Source organism: Mercenaria mercenaria, chromosome 1, assembly GCF_021730395.1.
Source record: "Mercenaria mercenaria strain notata chromosome 1, MADL_Memer_1, whole genome shotgun sequence".
Classification (NCBI taxonomy): Eukaryota; Metazoa; Mollusca; class Bivalvia; order Venerida; family Veneridae; genus Mercenaria; species Mercenaria mercenaria.
Genome location: NC_069361.1, coordinates 23,024,980 through 23,046,198, shown reverse-complemented (window position 1 = coordinate 23,046,198; position 21,219 = coordinate 23,024,980). Strand labels below are relative to the sequence as shown.

At 33.3% G+C, this 21,219-nt stretch overlaps 1 protein-coding gene across 1 annotated transcript; it reads right to left on the bottom strand.

Annotated features, from left to right (window-relative positions):
* Positions 1-10,567: 10,567 nt before the first annotated feature.
* Positions 10,568-20,357, bottom strand: LOC123543893 (uncharacterized). The gene is made up of 5 exons (XM_045329961.2): positions 20,201-20,357; positions 17,413-17,571; positions 17,090-17,249; positions 12,992-13,067; positions 10,568-12,102 (listed from the first exon to the last, which is right to left on the bottom strand). Exons 1-5 carry the CDS (start codon positions 20,201-20,203, stop codon positions 12,078-12,080), a joined length of 423 nt encoding a protein of 140 aa, XP_045185896.2. The 5' UTR covers positions 20,204-20,357; the 3' UTR covers positions 10,568-12,077.
* Positions 20,358-21,219: the final 862 nt, after the last annotated feature.

The following is a 21,219-nucleotide window of genomic DNA, read 5'->3' as shown; positions in this document are numbered from 1 at the left end:
TAAATCTAAAGAAATTTTCTTCACTATTTCAGGACTTACAGTGGTTTAAGAACGCAATGTAAGCAGCCTGGCGTTGTCGTGCATGGCATGTATTTTGCAAGTCATTTATGGGACACATTATGCTATCACTAACTATACATTATACATCTTAATGTTAAGAACAAGTTTAAAAAGATGTTACTGAAAATATCTTAACCGTGGCTTTTTTGGTTTCATTACGGGCTTTTTATCTGTACAACTCTATATTTTCGTGTTCCATGGGCGCTTTGGAAATTCGGTTGCCATGAAAATACAAAAAATACAAATAACATTTTATTGTGTTTTATGGTAGAATTTGATTTGCCTAAGACTGCTAAATTACAATGTACTAGTTTTTACTTTCTGCATGAACATAAAAACAGCTATTTTTCCAGGATTTTTAATTATGTATAATGCAATAAATATGTCATGTCACTTATACTGATTTTCTTATAGAAACGGCCCATATTGTTAACCGCCTTTTGAATTACCTCTTCAAACGTGTAATATGCGTTTTAAACGGCATGTTTAAAAAGTTTAGTTGGCAACATTCTATTTTTGCTCGACTTTTGATTTAATAAAAGGATAACTTATCCCTCGTAGAACAAATCCTTCGATTAACACTAAATTTTCTGAGATATTTACAATGTGTCTGTTAATTAGCCAACATGCCATAATTCTACCCGTGAAGATGGTTGATTTGAGTATTTGAGTGACCTCAATGGCATTTTAAGCAATGATAATTATTATAATTTATTATTAAGGAGGTATCTCGATATAAACAATCAAGATGCGTATTTTAAGTAAATGATGAAATTAGTATAATGTTATTTTCTTTGATACTTTTTCAAATTTATGTGTTTTTTTCAACCTTATTTTGGTAGTTCAGTTTAATCCGATGATTTTTGTATATATTAGTTTGTACTGTTTTCAATCAATACATCGTAAATAAAACTAGTTACACATATGAAAACAGAAAATGTTTACTGTAAATTCGGAAGTGTTGACGAAGAATTTATTTCAGTTTATTTCTAAACTTTCGTTAATAAATACTCGCGAATGTGGTGTTCTTCATATAAAATCGTATTAAGTTTAAACAATAAACATATGGCAATTTCTACTCAACTGTTTTGTCTTTCCTGCAAACATTTCTGCTGATACAACACTTCATACGTTGAAAGAAGGAAGAAGGAAAACAGATATTTTAAAATATCAATAAGGAGGAAAGCACTTAGCTTATGGATTGAGAGCTTTTAGTATTATCCATATATTTATCTTTCCCATTCGGCCGAGGAAAAAAGGCACTTTCTTGTCTTGAAATAAATATAATCTCTGCTTGCTGAAATCTCAGAAAACAACGTTTGGCAGAATATAATAGTAATACATTCAAACGGCACAATAGCTTATTCGATCTGAATACGTCTGTTCATGAGATGTAATAAAATGGGGACACACTCCTCCCCAAAGACGACCAAGATTGGTTCGAAAGACAAAAAAGAAATTCAGCTGCGCAGAGGTTTGTGCCCTTTTCGTTCGATTTTGCATTACGCTAATAATGTTCCCAGTAGTCTAGTTTCAAATATGTATGAACGTATTGCAGTTTTTATTTAGGGAAGGCTTGGGGAAATTAGAAATTAATAAAAAAAGACATATTCTTTGTTTCACTGGAAAAAACAAAAAACAAATTTTCTACTAAATTTCTACCTGTAGTCTTTCCTCTTACTGTATTTCATTTATTTTCCGTCAGTAAGAATTGACGAAAACAAACACCAGATATTGACATAAAGTAAAATCGAGTTATGTAAAACATCAAATGTCTATATAAAGTAAAACATTATTATACAGAAAAGAAGGACAAAATTCAAACAGGAAAAGCCTCATTAAAAGAACACAGTCACTCATTCAGCACTCTGCATAGAAACGGGGGTACGTGTAAATGTGTGTGCATTCCGCCTGAGCACTTAAGTGCTTGCTTGAAAAAAAATCTTTGTTAAAGCTTGAAAAACAAAAAATTCAAAACTAGGTGAGTAGGTCATGATACAGCTTATTCAAGATAACTTCTGAAATCTGTTGCAAATTATGCTTTTAAAAAACCAAGAAAGTAGGTCAATATGTCAAATTGAAGATTATTCAAGTTGAGAATTTAAAACTGTAATAAAGATCATAAGGGTTGTACAAATTTCTATGCTGTATATTAATAAACAAGAAAGTAGGTGATGATGAAGACTATCCAAAATGGTATTGAAATTTTTATCAAATATTATACATATGGTCCACATTTCTTTGCTGTAACTTCAAAGAAAAAAGAAAGTAGGTCAGTAGGTCACGACAAAGACTTTGCAAGATTAGTATTGAAATCAGTATCAAACATACAGGTGGTCTAAATCTCTTTGCTGTAGCTCCAAAAACTAGAAAGTAGGTCAGCAGGTCAGGTTCCATGGCATGTTGTACCTTCAACCCCCACCCCCACCCAAAAAAAAAACAAAACAAAAAAAACAACAACAAGAAAGTAGGTCAGTAGGTCATGATAAAGATTATTCGAGATGAATTATGAAATCTGTATCAACAATTATATATATGGTCCAAATTTCTATCCAGTAACTTTAACAATAAAAAGTAGGTCAGTAGGTCACGTTTAAGAATATGAAAATCTGTATCAAACATTATACTTGTGGTCCGAATTTCTTTCCCATTACTTGAAAAACAAATAAGTCTATGTAAAACAAGCCTTTACTTTGATTTGAATTGTGACCTAGATTTTGGCCCCACATGACCCAGTTTCAAACTTGGCCTGGTAATCATCAATATAAATATTCTGACCAAGTTTCATGAAGACAGTGTCATAAATATGGCCTCTAGAGTGTTAACAATCTTTTCTTTTGATTTGAACAGAAGACCTAGTTTTTGACCCCCCTTGACCCAGTTTCGAACTCGATCATCAAGATACAAATTCTTTGCAAGTCTGTAACAATGAATGCATAAATGAAACCTCTATATAACTGATAGGGCCAAAATAGAAAACTTGCCCCTTTCATGGCGGTAAGTCTAGAATCGATGGTCGAATTTAGCCGGTTTTCAAACGGAACTGGGATCTTATTGTGACTAAAATTGTGTGTAAGTGTAATTAAAATCGAGTGTAAAATGTCACTTCTATCGTGTTCAAAAGGTAACAATTTACAATTTTTGGCTCTTTCATGGGTCAATCAGGGACCGTAACTCCGGAACCTATAATTGGATCTGACGGATTCATCAGGAGATCAAAAATCTTTTGTTGGTAAATATCTTTGCATGCTTGTATCAAATGAAGTCTCTATATGGATTGTAGCAAATTTGGCTCTTTAAGGGGCCTTATCTCTGGAACCCATGAAATTGTGGACGGACGACACGACGTCGACAGACGCATACCGACGACGGACGAAGGCATTTCGTGTGGCCGGTAGCAAAACCTGAAATATGTGTTGGAACTATTTTACCGTAACTGTCTTAGCTATATGTTTTTCTGCGAACCAAAGGAGATGCAGTGTCTAGTGTAAAGGAAGTCTTATCAAGATATTAAAATAGTATTGGCAAGAGGGTGTGGTGAACATTAGTCAAACCATGCCTGCAATATATTCATTTGTGTCGTGTTGAGGGACCTATGGAGTTTCCACTTTCTCTACTACATAACAATTTAAGAAATAATTAGATATACACATTTGTGTGCCGTTAACTTAAAACACAAACAAGGTCTGCCTCCGCTCCCTATTTTCAGAGTTATGACCCCCTGAAATAGGCAAAAAATGCACATTTTCACATTGTGACGCACCTAGTTCAAAAAGTATATGATGTAAATGGATGAAAAATTGCATGAGTCTTTATCATGATATAAACTTGCACACCTTTTATTTTTTGGCTGACTTCATCCCTATTTTTAAACTTATTGCCCCTGAAATAGTAAAAATATGCACATTTTCACCTAATTATGTGTCTAGCACAAAAAGTATTTGATGTAAATTCATAAAACCTTGCTTGAGTCTTTATCATGATGTGACCTTGCACACTTGGCATTCTTCTTAAATCTTAGCGCGTATTACAGAGTTATGGCCCTTGAAATAGCCAAAATAGTGGATTTTTTGTTTGTTTGTATGTAAATAATCAAATTACTAGCATAAACATGTCAGAATAAAGGCCCCATTTTCACAATTGACGTTCAAATCAATGCTTTTGAAAGTGATTATGCAAACTATATTTTGGGCATATATATTTTAAGTAAAACAACTTTTAATATAAAAAGCTGCATGTATAGAAATATATGCATATGTACAAGTTCTGTGATAAGCGTTGAAGCATCGCTTTATCGTAAGTACTTATATCTTAAGTAAACGTATATCAATGTTAATCTTTATATGAGCTTCCCGTTTTGAAAGCTTCAGTTTCAGAAAATTTGAAATTAAAATATAATACAAAAAAAATTTAGAAAATTTTGAACTGTAGAAATTTAACTAAATCTTTGCAAAATTATAATCATCATTTTCGAAGAAGGCATGGAGCTAAAACGTTGTATTTTAAGTGTATGGTGAATTGGTAGCGTGCTTGGTTTTTAGCCGATTTATGACAGTAAATTTATATTTAAGGTTTACAATGGTCTGTTTTATCTAATGATATCATCTGTATACTTATGCACAGGGTCATTTAAATAGAACAATTCAATAATGATTTGATTTAATTTCCTTAACGAGAGTCGTACTTCCCGAACCGAAATTTAGTGGATATTTTTAGTAACAACTTTTAAGTTTGGGAAGTAAGCATAAGCCCATATGGTGACGTCCCGAACGCGATATTATCCTTACTTTTGTATAAGTCATTTGCATGATTTAATTGTATTTTAATCTCTACCTTATTCTCATAATGATATCAATGGTGAGAATGATTCGGAGAGACATTGAATATGTTTACTTATTAACTGGTTGAAATAGTAATTATCAATGCATAGTTGCAAAACAAGAGCTTGAGATATGTGCATTCGTATAAAAAATGTAAATTACATTGAAGTTTCATTCTTCTTCTGACATTGACGTAGAAAATTGGTAAAGGTAAAGTCCTTATCATACGCATGCCGTTAAAAGTGAAAAGCAGAATAAAAGTGATAATTACAGTATGAAATATCTTTTTATATCTCCTGTTATTGACGTTGCATGCTTCAAAAGGTTATTGCAAATAGGCATATAAGACCTTTATAATGTACAGGTTATCTTTTATTTCTTATTTTGAAAGATAACCTTTTCGCTTCATTTGTAATTTCAATGTGCCTTTCTTGGCATTTTTGTACATATTTTCCTTTAGCCATTTTATCACTGATGTGGTTTAGCTTTCTTATATTATAGAAATTAGGTCACTGTCAAGGAATTGCGAAGAAATATAGAATCGAAATTGAAAAACAGAATGTTTGCATGCCAGATTAATTGCATTGCAGAAGTCATCAGTTAAATGTTGTGAATGGTTTCAAATCAACAAAATGACTTCACGTAATTTAATTGAATTTTAAACAATTTTGGCAAAATAAAATACTGCCTATTGTCTCGCTGTTATCTTTATTGTATTCTAAATTATTCCGCGATTCGACAACCTTGTGTATCTAAAGTACTTATTTAATCCAATTGCATGAATGCCGCAAACCAGCCCACCTTCATGACAGGCAAGTCGTCTACGAATGTATAAATCCCATATTATATATCAACATGTGTGTTAGATCCTATAGTTTTCAGAGTCAGTTCATGCCAGACTGCAAAAAAGCTCAAATTCAAGACAGCCGCCAATATAGCTGCCGAAACTTCCAAATCACACCATACATACTTACAACACGATATATTTCAATATTATTGAAATGGTCTAGGTTTTAGTGTTTATTTTGGGGGGTGAAAAATAAAGAAAAATCTAACATAATGTACTTTTAAGTAAAACGTAATATATGGTGTGCAAACTATTGACGAAATGAAAAGTCATCATTTTACCTACATGTATATTGGTCACTACTGGTGACAAATGCCACCGAAGCATGCCTAAGGAGGCTAAAGTTGTCTGCACAAAGTAATGCACATCATTTCTTGACCTTGACCCAAGAGACCCGAGTCATAAATGTGATACACCTTGTCAATATAGTTAACATTTGTGTCAAATTATTTTCAAATTCCATGATAAAAAGAAGAGTTATTGACCTGACAAGAAATACCTTTGACTACTAAGTGTGACCTTGACCTTGCAGCTAGGGGCTTATGACTTGCACAGGACACGTCATCACAATTTAGGGAACTTTATGCCAAGTAATTCTGAATTCCCTTCACATGGCAGACTTATGGAACGGACAAGAAACAGACCATGTTAATATTTTACCTCTAAATGTGACCTTGACTTTCAGGACCGTAGGAAGCATTTTGAGAATGGGGCGGGGGCACACATTATGAAAATCAGCTAAAATTGACTGTCAAAAAATTGTTAAGACAATTACCATAATCGGTCAAATTATTGGGTGGGGGAGGGGGGGGGGGGGGGTGCGGCCCCCTGCCCACCCTCGACGTTCCTACGGCCCTGACCTTAGAGCTAGGGGTTTGGAACTTGTGCACGACACGAGCATGGCATGTCGTCCCATTGTGGGGAACATTTATGCCAGGTAATTTCAAAATCCTTTTATCAACGGCAGTGATTTCAAAATCCTTTTATCAACGGCAGAGTTACGGACCGGACAAGAAACAGACCCTGTTAAACTTTGACTTCTTAGTGTACCTTGACCTTGGAGCTAGGTGTCCGAGTCTTGCGCATGACACGTCGTCTCATTATGGTACATTTATGCCAAGTTATTTTAAAATCCCTTCATGGATCGTAGGATTATGGACCGGACACGAAACAGGTAATTTCAAAATCCTTTTATCAACGGCAGTAATTTCAAAATCCTTTTATCAACGGCAGAGTTACGGACCGGACAAGAAACAGACCCTGTTAACCTTTGCCTTCTTAGTGTTACCTTGACCTTTGAGCTATGTGTCTGAGTCTTGCGCATGTCGTCTATTTATGCCAATTTATTTTGAAATCCCTTCATGAGTGGTAGAGTTATGGACCGAACACGAAACAGATCCTGTTAACCTTTAACCTCTGTTACATTGACCTTACAGTTAGTGATCTGGGTCTTGCGCATGACACGTCGTCAACATTTATGCAGAGTTATTTCAAATCCCTTTATGAGTGGCAGAGTTACAGCCCAGACCAGAATTTACACGGACAAACGGACGCACGCACGCACAGATACACGGACGGACGGAAAGTGCGATTTCAATAAGCACACTTCGAGGGCATAAAAATCTAATATTCAGTATTTGTGATAAATGGCTGTCTGCTTTTACAAGGAAAAACTATTGCCAATTGAAACTCTTTCAAAGATTTAATATTGTGATATGTACAACGCTGCGCAGCGGAGTCCACACAGTGGACAGTGGATTAAAACATATTTGATAGTAAGCAGTGTTTATCATGGAAATCATTCAGGATAATCTCCTCTGTTCAGAAGATAAAAATAAGCCAAACGGGTATGACCTTTTCGACAACGAGAAAGACAACTTTCTCCTTGCGAACAGATCTGTTCTCTTAGTTCCATTCACCTAAAGTAGGTTTTATATCATGAATTTTGAACGAAGCATCGTTCCTTGATGATTGCCATTTAGATAAAGTGTATTTATTTATATTTATTTCTTTTTTGCTGTAGTATCAGCATTCACGTTTCCATTAATACCAACATGACTTGAAATCCAACAAAATATGATAAACGTTTTGAAAGATAGTGCATGAACCCTTAGAAGAATATTTTGAATGAAAGAATTTTTCATATTTCGGTGACGGTAAATCTGAAAGTGAGTCGGAAAAGGTTATAAACTTTTCTCTTCTATATTCTGAGAACTAAATCAAAGCTTTTGCCTCGGCTGTTGTTTCGTTATTTAGTAAACGTAATTATGATCGGTGAAGCACACCCAACCTTTAAATCATCTTTCCTTTTCATGTCTGTGTAGATTATGAAATTATCCTCGTAAATTAATTTGATTTCATTATATTTTGGGTTTAAATACATAAGGGTTAGTTTCAGACTTTTGCAGTTTTCATATTAGAACGAACTGTAGGGAAAAAAAGGCTCCAAGGTGGTGTATCTGGAATTGATTTTGTTTTGATATCGTCGAATTCAAAGTCAGTTTCAGGCTTAAAAGATTTTGTGCGATATCCAAACGGTTTGGTTTGCTCTGGGTTTTTTTCCTCGTATGAAGCGAAGTAGTTTGGTTTAAAAGTTTTTCTCGGCGTGTGTAAAGAGAGTGTTTGTTTGCTTTGACATATAGGCATTTAACAGGTGATGTTCTAAATGCAATAAGAGCAATACGAAGACCTTGATAATGGATGGTATCTAACATTAAATTTTGTAATTATGATTTTCTTGCTAACTGTAGAGATAATACCTAAGTTTTTTCAAATTATCGTTATGAAGTTAAAAAAATTTGAATGAAGGCAAATGTCCATATATTTCTCAAAAATAGATATATAGACAATGTTTTAACCAGAAGCGTAGAGTTATGAGCATTTAATATTTTCATGTAAAACAATATTTTGTGATCAAGGAAATGTAACTCTTCTTGAACATGGAGAGCAGAAACATCAAAGGGACATAGCATAATAGTGAATATTTTCTAATTGGTGCATTTGATTTAACATTCATTTGTGATCTAGATTGCTAAATAATGATCCATGATACTGTGTGCTAAAAATTTAGAACATCTGGAACAGTCTGTTAACAGAAAAAAATGCTGTAACAGAATGCAAATATTATAAGCTCTATCCGGTACTCGAACCCAGGACCTCTCACACCTAAGGCTAACACTTTACCACTTCCCTATAACAGCAGTAGCTATAGCTAGGCAGTTTTAGTGCACCGATTACATTACGTGAACTGGAACAATTTTGTGACAATAACATCATTATCGGTGAACGCCGGAATATCGGCGTATTCGCTTTGTTACCTAACGACAGTTTTATAAAAATATAATCTAATGCTGCCAACGTTTTGATCGTAACTGGCAGTACCTGTGAAGTGAAAATTACACTGAATCGTATATATTTGCCCTTTAAGCAAAAAATAATCAATAATTTTACCAGTTTTAAGAGGATTTCAATTGAAAGGAAGTTACAATTACAAACTAAATACTTTTCTGCAACACATTGAGTCATTAGCATTCACTGTCAATCACTGTTATGACTAAGATCGACTGTCATTCATTCATTCCAATAATTCACAAACAGAGTCCGTTGTTTACATTTTTAATCTTAACCGGTGCACTTGTAAAAAACACTTTATTTTGAAAAAGTACGCGAAGAGCTATGGTACGGTCTCTATGAACTGTAGACTACACACACTTAATCTAATAATCTTCCCCAGGTTTTGGTATGGAAATAGCTATAACATTTCTTCTACAATATAACATTGTTAATTTCGAGGAGGAGCTCTAATGATTCTTGTAAGTGTTTTAAAAGTTGATAGTGGATTTGGTCTGGACCAACTGCAGTATCGCGGCATTTCTCGAGAGATTCAAGTAATTCTGTAGGTGAGATAGGTTTATTATAAACTTCATCATTATTTGAACTAAAATTCAAAGGCATATTTTCTTTGGTTGATTTAATATTTTGAAAAGGTCGATCAAAACTATTTGATGAAGAGTTCTTTGAAAAATTATCACCAAGGGTTTTGCCATATCTTTTTTTTGTAGATACAATTGACTGATCTGATCTGGTAAAATGGCCAAATTTTCAGGTTTTTCATTTACCACTTATTTTGCGAATAATATCCCAAACTTGCGTCCTGTAATTATGGCACTTTGAAGAGATAAACAGTTATTTATTCGCAGTTAACAAGATAAAGCATCCTATTGCTGATTTTGTAACAATTCATGATAAATCAAAGATGCGCTACTCTGTTCCTCAATGGGCATAGTCTATTTAATTTTACGTATATAGGACTTTACTTTAACACATCTATACATACGCTGCTGTGGAGTTTTGTTTATGAAGGCTGTTCCCTAGAAAAGATGCCTTTCCTGCTGGAGCCTTGGCCTTGTTTTTTTACAACCTTTCTTACTAGTCCACACGGTATAGGGTAGTGAAGCAAAAATTTTTACGTTATTTTCCATGCAAAAGTAAACAAGGAAATGAGTTAACTAATATCCCTCATTTTGATATTTTTATAGTACTTGAACTCAGTGTTGTATGTGGTCTGATCGTTTGAGGTCATGAAGCCAATTCAAAGTTTATGCGTAGCAGAGTTCCGCTTAATAGCATCACCGCCTAGGGTTAAATGTATGGGGTGTTGTACATTTCATAACTTCTCATCAACAGACTGGTTCTTCTAGTTTTGCCAAGCTGCATTCAATGCTTCGAAAGAGTATTCATAAAGATTTAAATATATCTTTATTGTAGGTTTTCTTTTTCATGTATAGTGGCAACAGTTTATGATGATGCCAGTTACGCATAAAGAACAACGAATAGCATAGCCGCTTCTAGCATTTATTGATAACTTGTGCAATATATTATAAAAATGTAGAAAAAAGCACGGAATGCTGAAGATACATCACCAAAAAGAAATAGTAATTACATCATAAAAGATTCGTCAATAAAAAGTGCAACTCGATATTTTTATATAGAAAACTGATTCTTGTCTTACTTCCTGTCAATTATTACTTGATACTAGTCAATCAACAAACTGAATCATAATTTGAAAGGCGAAAGCAATAAAATGCCTGGTGGCTGGGTTTTTTCAACAGATGGGAAGGTTCTTATATAGAAACATCGAAAGTTACGTAATACACATGCTATTGTAACGGTGTAAAGTTAAAAGCATGACAAATTCTATTTATCCACAGGCAAAGCGTCCTTTTTTGAAGAGGAATATAATGTATTAAAGATCATGAAATAATTAATATGAACAGGATTTGATGTCTGATTTGAAACTGAACATCTCAATTCAAGCATTTGTCTTCTATCTTCTTTCACGGACTTGAGGTCTGTGTTTCATCATTCAATTAATGATTTAGGCATCAACAATCACACACCAAGACAGAAATTTATCATTCTCCAATGCCATAAATGTGTCCGGAGATTGCTTTACACATATATACAAATATAATCTTTAATTGTATTCTATTGATTTATCCAGACCTCAAAAAATAGATCGATACAGATCTTTTGGAAAAACAGAGCTAACACTTGAGTAGGTCAGAATGCGCAACATTAATAGTAACGTGCTTGTCGTCGTACATTTCAAAATATATCATTAATTTGGTATATTCATTTAGGTGTTTCATACCCATATCTTTCACTCTATTTCCTGCAATACTTGCTGAAGTTATACATGTAGCATTATGTATATCAGCCGACGTAGACCAAGCAAAAACACAAGATAAATGAAAACATAAAAACCATTAGACATATTAGTCGGCGTACGAATAACACAAGGTGAGAGATAACCTTAAACTAAACATTAGGAATATCGGTCAACCTAGCAATAACACATTGTGTCAAGCTGAATGAAAACATAAAAAGAACACCAGGCATAATGTGGCGTACCAATAACACAGCGATGAATGAAAATACATTAAATATCAGTCATATCGGCCGCCGTAGCAATAAAGCAAGCTGATTAAAACATATTCTAACACGACCAGCAAATAACCTACATACATGTAGAGCATCTCGGGTTATTCTGCAATAAACCACTCGCGTGCAATGACGTCATCCGATTTAGGTGCGTAGCACGGTCGTAAAAAGTAGTTACCATTATTTTCTAACACTGTTGATACGAGTATGTCGTGTTAGAATTGAAATAATAAGTTCCCAAGTGTGATTTATAGTAGAATAACCCGAGTGTTTCGTTCTTATGCGAAACAATATATCACTCAGGCCTACAGGGAACTTATTATTTCTTAAATATACATCAGAGTCATCGGTCAGTAGTTCATGCATATTGCTTTGTTCACCTATTCTGCAAATTCTTTCAATCTGTTTTATTCCACTTTAAGGTCACTTGTCCTGAAAATATAATTCATTGCATATAACGACAAATCTTCGAAAGACTTCTTGTCAGAGAAGAACACTTGTATATTCTCTAGAACGCATATGCTTCATGTCATTTGGATGTTATATAAACGCGGAATCATTCTTGAAGGCTAAATGCATGAAATTAAGTTAAACAGAATTCCAACATATTTCATTTATATTGTTCTGAATTTTCTTGTCAGAATGGTAGACAACATTAAACATGTCTGGCATCAAATGTAATTACTTTGTATACAAAGGTCCCTTTTCAAAGTAATATAAACTTATTACAACATATCCTAAAATTTGAAATAACATTAAAGGCTGAATAAAAACAAAATGAAGGCCGAAGAGTGAAATATAGAAACTCAGGAAATAGTTCACCATAAAATCACCAGGAAAGCAATTATAGATGTCTGAAAATAAAATAACGGATAATTCAGACAAAGATGTCAGACCGAACTTGGTAGTAAGCAAGTATTCGTATGGGTTAATATCTTTTTGATATTTACCTTTTCATAAAGAACCCAAAAGTTTACTTTTACGATGAAAACATGTTGTAGAAAATCATCTGTTGCATTTAATCTAATTCAATATCTTTACACTGCAGTGAAACTTGTTTTAAGAGACCACAAAAGGGAAAGAAAAGAATAGTCTTATAAGACAAGTGGTCTTTTGAAACAGGTTTAATCTATATGAAATGCACTATAGACGGATCTAAGATGAATGTTTTTTTTAAAACACAGGTTTTTGCTTATTACAGGTGGTCTCTTCAGCAGGTTTGACTGTACTTCATTTTAATTTGTCCTGATGTGGTGTTAACTGTTGTCAATTGATGGTCATGAATAAAGCTTCTTTGAAAATGTATAAAAGATGTAATTACTTGTCAGAGTTGGAACATTCAGCTATGATAAGAGGTGCCTTTGAATAAAACTCGTCAGGTTTAATAACTCCATCTTCTGAAATGATAGAATGAATATAAGACAAAAGAGAAATAGTTACTCTGCTTTGCTTATCAGACATTGAGACCTTGTCTGGAATCCTCCTAGCAATTAATAACGATAGATTAATTGTCCATGAGAAGTTTATTCTATTTATTTTAAGCTTATTCTATCATAAGCGTTGAGCCACAATTAAGAGACAAATCTATAAAGTTATTAGCATACAATAGATTTTTCTAAAATTTTATACGCATATATAATTCACTCGCAATATATAAGATGTACTGAATGAGAATATATGGTTTCAACGGAAACACAAAAAAGTGATTTTGTTCTAAACAAATCACAGATGTCTACAGGAGAGATCGTGTCTGTATACAAATTCGTTGTATTTCCTATTTGTTAGAAATGATGAGACAATGATCGGGTTGGCAAATGCGGAACGTCCATGCTTTTTGTAAACAGTGATGTTTTTCTAACGGCATAAACTCTATTAAAACACAAATTACATCAATAATTTTTAGACCAATGGAAAGGTTATAAAACATGAAATTTATCAATTACTTTTAATTATTATTTCGAAATAAAATGGATTTATTATGAAAGCTTAACTTGTTTTTGTAATAGTTTTAAACATCACTACGCCGCTATTAAAGTTATGTGTCATTTAAAACGGTTAGTCATTTGAAAAAGATACAAAGATAAGAATATATGAAACTGTAAGTATTTCAAAACTTTCTAAATGAACCAAAAAATTTATTAAAATTTAAAAATTCTTATTCCATACACAAACGATGTAAAACATTTGTTTTGCCCACCACCAAATAAACAGATGTTAGTGCGTGACGTCACTGCGATATCTGCAATACTGATTTTTACAGAAAATTATCCATAAAAATTTCGCTGACTTTTACATTCACTTGTGATTTCGTTTGTAGCGTTATGTGTTTTCGAACTAGCGGACGTCCTAAGTGGAACGTGATCACCAGTCTATAGTTTCGAACAAAAAGATAACAGACATAGAAATTGCTTATGTTTTGACAAGAAAGAATAAAGAAAATCATTAGTTGCAAGTGGGACAGTAGATTTTAAAAGACAAACATAATAGTTACTGCAAAGAAGTGGATTATAAGACGCTGACCACAAAGAAAGCATCCAATGCGTCTTAGATCGTCAGTACAGCGTTATTGAAAGTAGTTCAAACTAACCAAAAATATAGTCCGAATACTTAAATAATACTCAACATTTGAAATGCTGCTTGTTTTGGTAGAGGCCTAATGTTTGTTTAGTTAGAATGGATATCAATATCATATCCGACTTACAACTAAACTTCGAGAAAAACAATCATAATTATATTTATCATTATAAAAAATTCAAGGTCAGTATGTAAATTTAGTGTTAGTGTTTTCTTCTTATTTATTATGACTTACAAGAGACAGGTGTGAAAAAAGCTGAACCAGGCAGATTTTCCATTCAGACTAGTTAGTGATTAATCAAACTATGTCGGCGGTAAAATTTGTCATATTATCCACCGATGTCTTCAAGTATTTCTTCAAACAGCATGTAACAAATCATGATATAAGTTTAAATGACACATATGAAATGAAAAACGGAAACAATAACGTTATATTTGACATTGCCACGGTTCATTGTCAACCTAAGACTTTCTAGCGACAACTGAATACAGTAAAATTTAACAAATTTAAAAGAAAGATCTATACACTCATCTTGTTCACCAGAAATGGTATACATCAAGCCAGATGAGTATACAAGAAGTTGTTTGAAGAAGGTTACTGTTTTTAGATCTGGTGGTCACTGAGTGGAATCATGTAGAGAATTTTTGAAACAAAACGTGTACGAAAGACGAGACTAAGTGTTACAGACAAGATCTACTGGAATTCTGTCAAACATTTCCAGGAGGAGAACTCGTTTAGAAAGGATTTTACTTGAACCCTCTTATCCTGTAATCGCTATCAACAGAAACAAGATGGCCATTATGGCCCTATATCTCACACCTGAGTAACGTTGCTCGCTTGAACAGTTTAAATTGTCTATTGAATGTATACAGGCAGGTACTATGAATGTGCGTGTTGAGGTGGGAGAGGAGGTAGTTATTACCTTAGTTTCCTGTATATAAATAAGGGTAAATTTACCACACGTTCTAGTGGCAATGTTTTTTTGATGAAGCAAAATAATTTGTACAATCTTTGTAAAGGGACATCAAAGAAATAATTCTGTAAAATGATTTTAAAATTGGACCGTCCAATATATGCCTATAGGGAAAGAATGGGCACAGGCCCTGGCGGCCAAGATTTTGACGAATAAACACAAGTTGAACCATCTTGGTTGAGGTCATGCAAGGACAATTTATATGAAAATATATTTTCAAATCGGGCCTGCAGTTTCATACAAGAAAATATTTAAAGTTTCCACCATATACATATAGGGAAAAGTGACACAAGGACCATCTGTGTGAAAATATTTCAAAAATGGGCCAGCAGTTTCATACAATTATTTTGAGTTTCCGTTATATACATATTTGGAAAACTAATCACGCCCTTAGGCAGACTTGGATTTTGAGAAATCGAAATAATTTGAACAATCTTGATACAGGATAACACAAGGACCATTCTTAAGAAAATATTACAAATATGGGCCATCAGTATCATACAAGAAGAATTTTATAGTTTTAAGAGAAAAATTACCACACCCCTGGCGGGCCATATTTTTGGGAAATTGAAATAATTTGAACAATTTTGGTAGATGATAACACAAAGATCATTTATGTGGAGTAATTTCAAAATCGGGCAAGCAGCTTCATAAGAGAAGAATGTTAAACTTTCCACCATAAACATATAGGGCGAAATGACCACGCCCCATTGCGGCCAAGCTTTTTGACGAATCAGAATATTTTTAACAAACGTGGTAGATGATCACATAAGGACCATTTGTGTGAAGTTATATTCAAAACGGACTAGCGGTTTAAGAAAATGTCGTTTAAAGACTTTTCAATTTTTAGCTCTGACGGCCCGTATGTGCAATCAAGCGAGACCTTTTGAACAACTTTGGAAGAGGACCACCAAAGGAATATCGAGGCCAAGTTACATGAACTTCTACCTATCGGTTTCAGATGAGATGTTGTTTAAAGGAAAGAGCTGACAGACGACGGAGACACGGATATTTCTACATATGGGTACTGTTGTTCTCTCTATTTTTCTTTTAGCTACGTAAAAGAAAAATGGGCACATAAAAACCTTACGGAAGGAATAACATCAAAGAAAAATGCAATTACCCGTTGTTCCAACAGCCACCTAAGTAGCGGAAGGTGGGCGATCACAATAGCTCAGCCCGAGCACTAATAAATTGCAGAAAACTTGCGGAAAGGATATCAAAGAATAATGTAGACAAAGTTTGTTCAAAATAAATGTTTTATGGCATTTTTCTACTTTTATCCCCAGTGCCTCCTAAATAACGGCAATAGATATCATAACCATACACCCGAGGAATGTGCAGGATACCAGGATACAACATATCAATTTTGATTCTAACATAGAGCTTCAGAGGATAAAGAAATATAAGTAAAATTTTGTTTACGACGGAAATGAACCGTCGGTGACGGAGTACGGACGAACTACCCTCAACTGTTACTAATAGCTCACCCTGCAGTCTTGTTTCTGATGTAGTGATAAAAAGTTTGTATGAATGCGCAAGGCTTAAAGTTTTATATAATTATTCAAAATAGTTTTATCATGTATAAACATTAACTATGAATTTATCAGTATGTACATTACTGCATTTGATTTACAGTACATTTGTCTACATCATTTTCTATTATATCCCGTTTATACATGTGTATTGTAATAAAAATTTCTGCATATAGTTACTGGTATCATTCAGAAATTGTTTGCTAATATCTATTCCATTTTCATTTCATGAACTTTTCCAGAATTATTAATGTACTTTTTTACTGTATCTATTTATACTGTTCGATCTTTGCTAACCTTTGATTTTGTTTTCACAAATTATCATGTTTTACAAACCAGTTATTATATCTAACTCCGAATACAGGTCTTCAGTCCTCTCATTTTCACAGAATAAAGCTAGTAGTTCCTCTTTAGTTATCGTCCCGTCTCGATCGGCGTCATAGGAATTGAAACTACAAGGATCACCTCTAAGCGCGATGCTGAAATGTGCTTCCTTCTGAAAAACACGTATATAAATATACAATATATCAGCAAAAAAAAAGGAATAAGATCTTAGGTAGTAATTGTTTTTCCATGATGCAAATAATACAAACTGTTTGTTACTGTAATAGACAATAATAAAAGACCAGAACATTATCTAATTTATGTATGTGAGCTACCTTTTTAGAACCCGTTATCTGTATCTCATTATCTTCATTGTCTGCAGACCGTCCCACTCTGCATCTTATTTGAACTATGTGAAATGAACAGCTTCTAATACATCCCTCCGCTGGCAAACCGCAAGCAAATAAAACAAGAAGAAGCAAAATTCGGGTCTCCTGAAGAAGAAAAATCAGTCAAATATGCAAAACCGTAAATTTGAGAACACATGTTGCAATACTCTCGTAACTCTGGGATCTGAATGTTTTATTTAACGTTGGAAATGCCTGTAAGTCTAGGAAAACATTCTTTATGAACATTTATTAGGCAGGTAACGCAGTGGAGTTTCTACGTTAATAATTATATATTAAATCGTACTGGCAAAGCAATACATTTAATGTTTTGAGTTTAGTGTAGTTATTGTAGTTATGAAAGCCTTGATGATTTCTTTCTACAATGCAAAATTTGAATACTAGTAAGCGCTGGTTTTTCAAAACGTCTGAATATATAGATGAAATTGAAGGTTGGTGTGCTATAATTGCATGCAGTATTGATTTGAAAATTTGGACTTCTCTCAAGGTTTTATCGTGGAAATATCTGGAAAAAACATGATTTTAATGGCAGCTACTTTTGCGAATAGAAATTTAGATTTTGATTAAACTGTTCACAGTTGTAAACCATTATACAGTCTGTTAAATTGTCAAATGAGTTGTGTAGGTCCGCGTGCTTGTCTTTTAATACGTTAATTACTATCTTTAGAAATAAATCAAATTGTTGCCGTTTTGACAGATGAACATACATTCTGAACTGTCGTATGCAAATTCCATGTTTTAATTTTAGTTAACGTATAAATGGCTTCAAGCTTAACAAACGTGCAGAATTACCTGAAAATCGGCTAGATTATAGGCCACACTACTATAAACAGTTTTTCCTACATATTCTTTATAAAACTGACATTTTTAAAGAGTTACCAAACATAGCTAGACCCATTTCAGAGAACAAATCCTTACCTCATTTTAAAGAGTAATGATAAAACTGAAATAAAATGAAGAGAAATGTAGGAGTCATGTATCTTCTAAGAGAGATTTCTCTTGTCACATTTACTTACTGTAAAATCACATCAAAAGCACATTGCTGTGACCTGGAAGTACTATGCGACGTTGGATTCTGGTCGGACTGGAAGAAAGCGCAATGCTGTTCTTTTTTAAACAACTATTTGGTGTAGAATTTTTATTATAGTGTTAAAATAATTACTTGTTCTCACAAAGTCCTGAAAATGTATGTAAAACTGATAAGTAATATTTCATTTAGATATTAAAAATTAAACTGTTTTGTTTGTTTGCTTTCTTATTTTACAAAAGATCATATTATAGACTGTTTACTTTCAGAATATTAAAATATTAATAATAAAATTAATAATAATAATAATGATGATAATAATAATAATAATAATAGTTATAATAATAATAATAATAATAATAAATTTTGTACAGGAAATCAAATTACATTGAACATACTAGTAAAATTTATATCACAGGGTCTTTTCTACACATGTTGTCTATTCTCCAGATAAGCCAGTTTACACGATATTCCTCTAATTTGATACATTGGAGAGATTAAATAGGGCCAGTTTACAAACACTTTACACAAAGGGATCTGCAACGTGAGTAAAATATTTTAAAACTAAGTCTAATGACTGCTGATTTTTTGTTTGTTTCAAAAACCAACATTTGACTTTTTTAGAACTGCATTTTGTAAACTTTTTGCGAGGTCAGGGAAGATATCTGAATCTTGGATTAATCATGTATTTGTTTTGCATGAAGTGATAATGATTCTAGCCATTACGAAGTAATGCTTTTTTTTATTTCGATTAAGTGGACATGAAAACTTTGTATTTTATACATTTCAGGTAGATGTTTTAGCCGAGTTGAAAGAGGCATGCATAATTGACTACATTTTATCTTATGGACATTTATGTTGCCACAGTAGGAAATAAGGATAAGAAAATACATACAATTGTGTTGATAACATACTGGGTCAAAAGTAACATTCCAACGTTTAAATAGCAGAAATTCAATGCCTAAAATAATTAAATTAAGGATGAATGCAGTCGTTCACATGTTTGGTTATGGTTGGATAGTGGTTGGGTTAAGGTTGCTTCATGGTTGGATATTAGTTAGATTCTCGACGTTGTATCGACGTCGGATTATGACGTCTAAAATCTTTCAAATCCAACTATAATCCGACGTTAATCCAACGTCGGGGTCCAACGTTGGTACAGCGTCAATACGGCGTCTTTTGTTTGCTGGGTTAAAACTCACCATTTTCAAAAAACTGTTACATATGTTTGTTTTGATTAATTTGCAATAGCGTAAGAGTGTAGAAATTTCACGTAACTAGGTGGAACACAGTTTTCAGCAATTATTTATTTTCAGAATATTTAAAGTATCCGTCGTACGGGACATTTCGGCAGAACATGTAATGGTCAGGTAAAATATTGGTAAAGATGTTGTTCATTTATCATATATTTCTGTTTTTTGATGACGTACTGCTAAACCTTAAGCAATTTTGGTAGAAAGTCACATAGAGATCATTTCTCCAAAACAATTACAATTATAATATACATCTAATAACTAATGCCGGAAAGGACCTATCTACCATAGCAAAATGAAAACATACTATCTTCAAGTATCATAATTATGCAATTAAATACATTTGACATATCATACGAGTTATGGTTGTCCTTCTATGTAGACTCGGGCTGAAATGCACTTAAATATTATTAAAAGTAAATAAAAATTTATTTACCATTATTACTGGCCTCGCCGATAATTCCTAATATGAAAAAATGCAGAAGTAGTATTTTTACAGCTAGATGTTAATTTGTTGAGCGTTGCAAGGTTGATTCATTTAAATAGGACCTCGCTGTTAAGGAATAAGAATAAAAGTCATTCATCTACTTGATGTTGATTTTATCTACTTTTCCTTAAGCGTCTGAGTTTTGTCCTTCTATGATATCATAGTTACAAGCACGACTTTCATATCTTTGCTCCTTGACACCATGTATACAAATGTACCAGGAAAATTGAAAATATTAAAGAATATTTTACCGCCTTCCTTGTTCAGTTTTCCTCATTTAAACCACCGACGTAACAATTTAGTTGTATCTTTTATGTCCAGCGAGTAAATACGTACAATTTGCTATATGGAATCTCTTACACATAATACAAGTAGTCTGGGAGCCAAGTCGAGTAAAGCTAAAAATACAATTTTTGTGCAACCCCTGCTATACAAATTATTTCCAGTTTATAATGTTGGGGGATGTCCAGTGTTTATAAAAAGTGACTTCGCCAGTTGAACACTCTTGATATACAGTGTAGATTTGGTGGTATAAGAACCTTACCGTATACGCAGTTCAAGCTATTTTATGTTTTAAAATCCTTTTTGTGTGCAATGAAAACGTTATGAATGATAATAAGAATGATTTTGGGCATAACTTGCATTGGAAAATATTTTCTAGACATAATCTCCTAATCTCTTTCATACATTACTTTTGGCTTGAACATGTTGAATATTCCGATGTTTTAGAATAAACAATAATAAGCGCTTTTATGTATTAACGCCTGCAGAAGACTAAGGAGACTGCAAGTGACATATAACGTGTCTTTTCCCACAATTTGGTCAGAAAATGTTAAAAACTATGATAAAAAAGTATTTGCCAGTTTAACAGACTGAACTATCGCTAGAACCATTGCGAAAAATTCAGACATCAGGTCTTTTTAAAGAAGAAATACTCTGCTCACCTAGCTCACAAAGCATTTTATCAG

Bases quoted from the DNA above. Each gene is read 5' to 3' on its own strand.
- LOC123543893 (XM_045329961.2), bottom strand. The intron at 17,250-17,412 runs GTAGCTCACATA...CGTGTTTTTCAG, and splicing joins AGATAACGGGTTCTAAAAAG to AAGGAAGCACATTTCAGCAT. The intron at 13,068-17,089 runs GTTTGTAAAACA...CTATCATTTCAG, and splicing joins GGAGTTAGATATAATAACTG to AAGATGGAGTTATTAAACCT.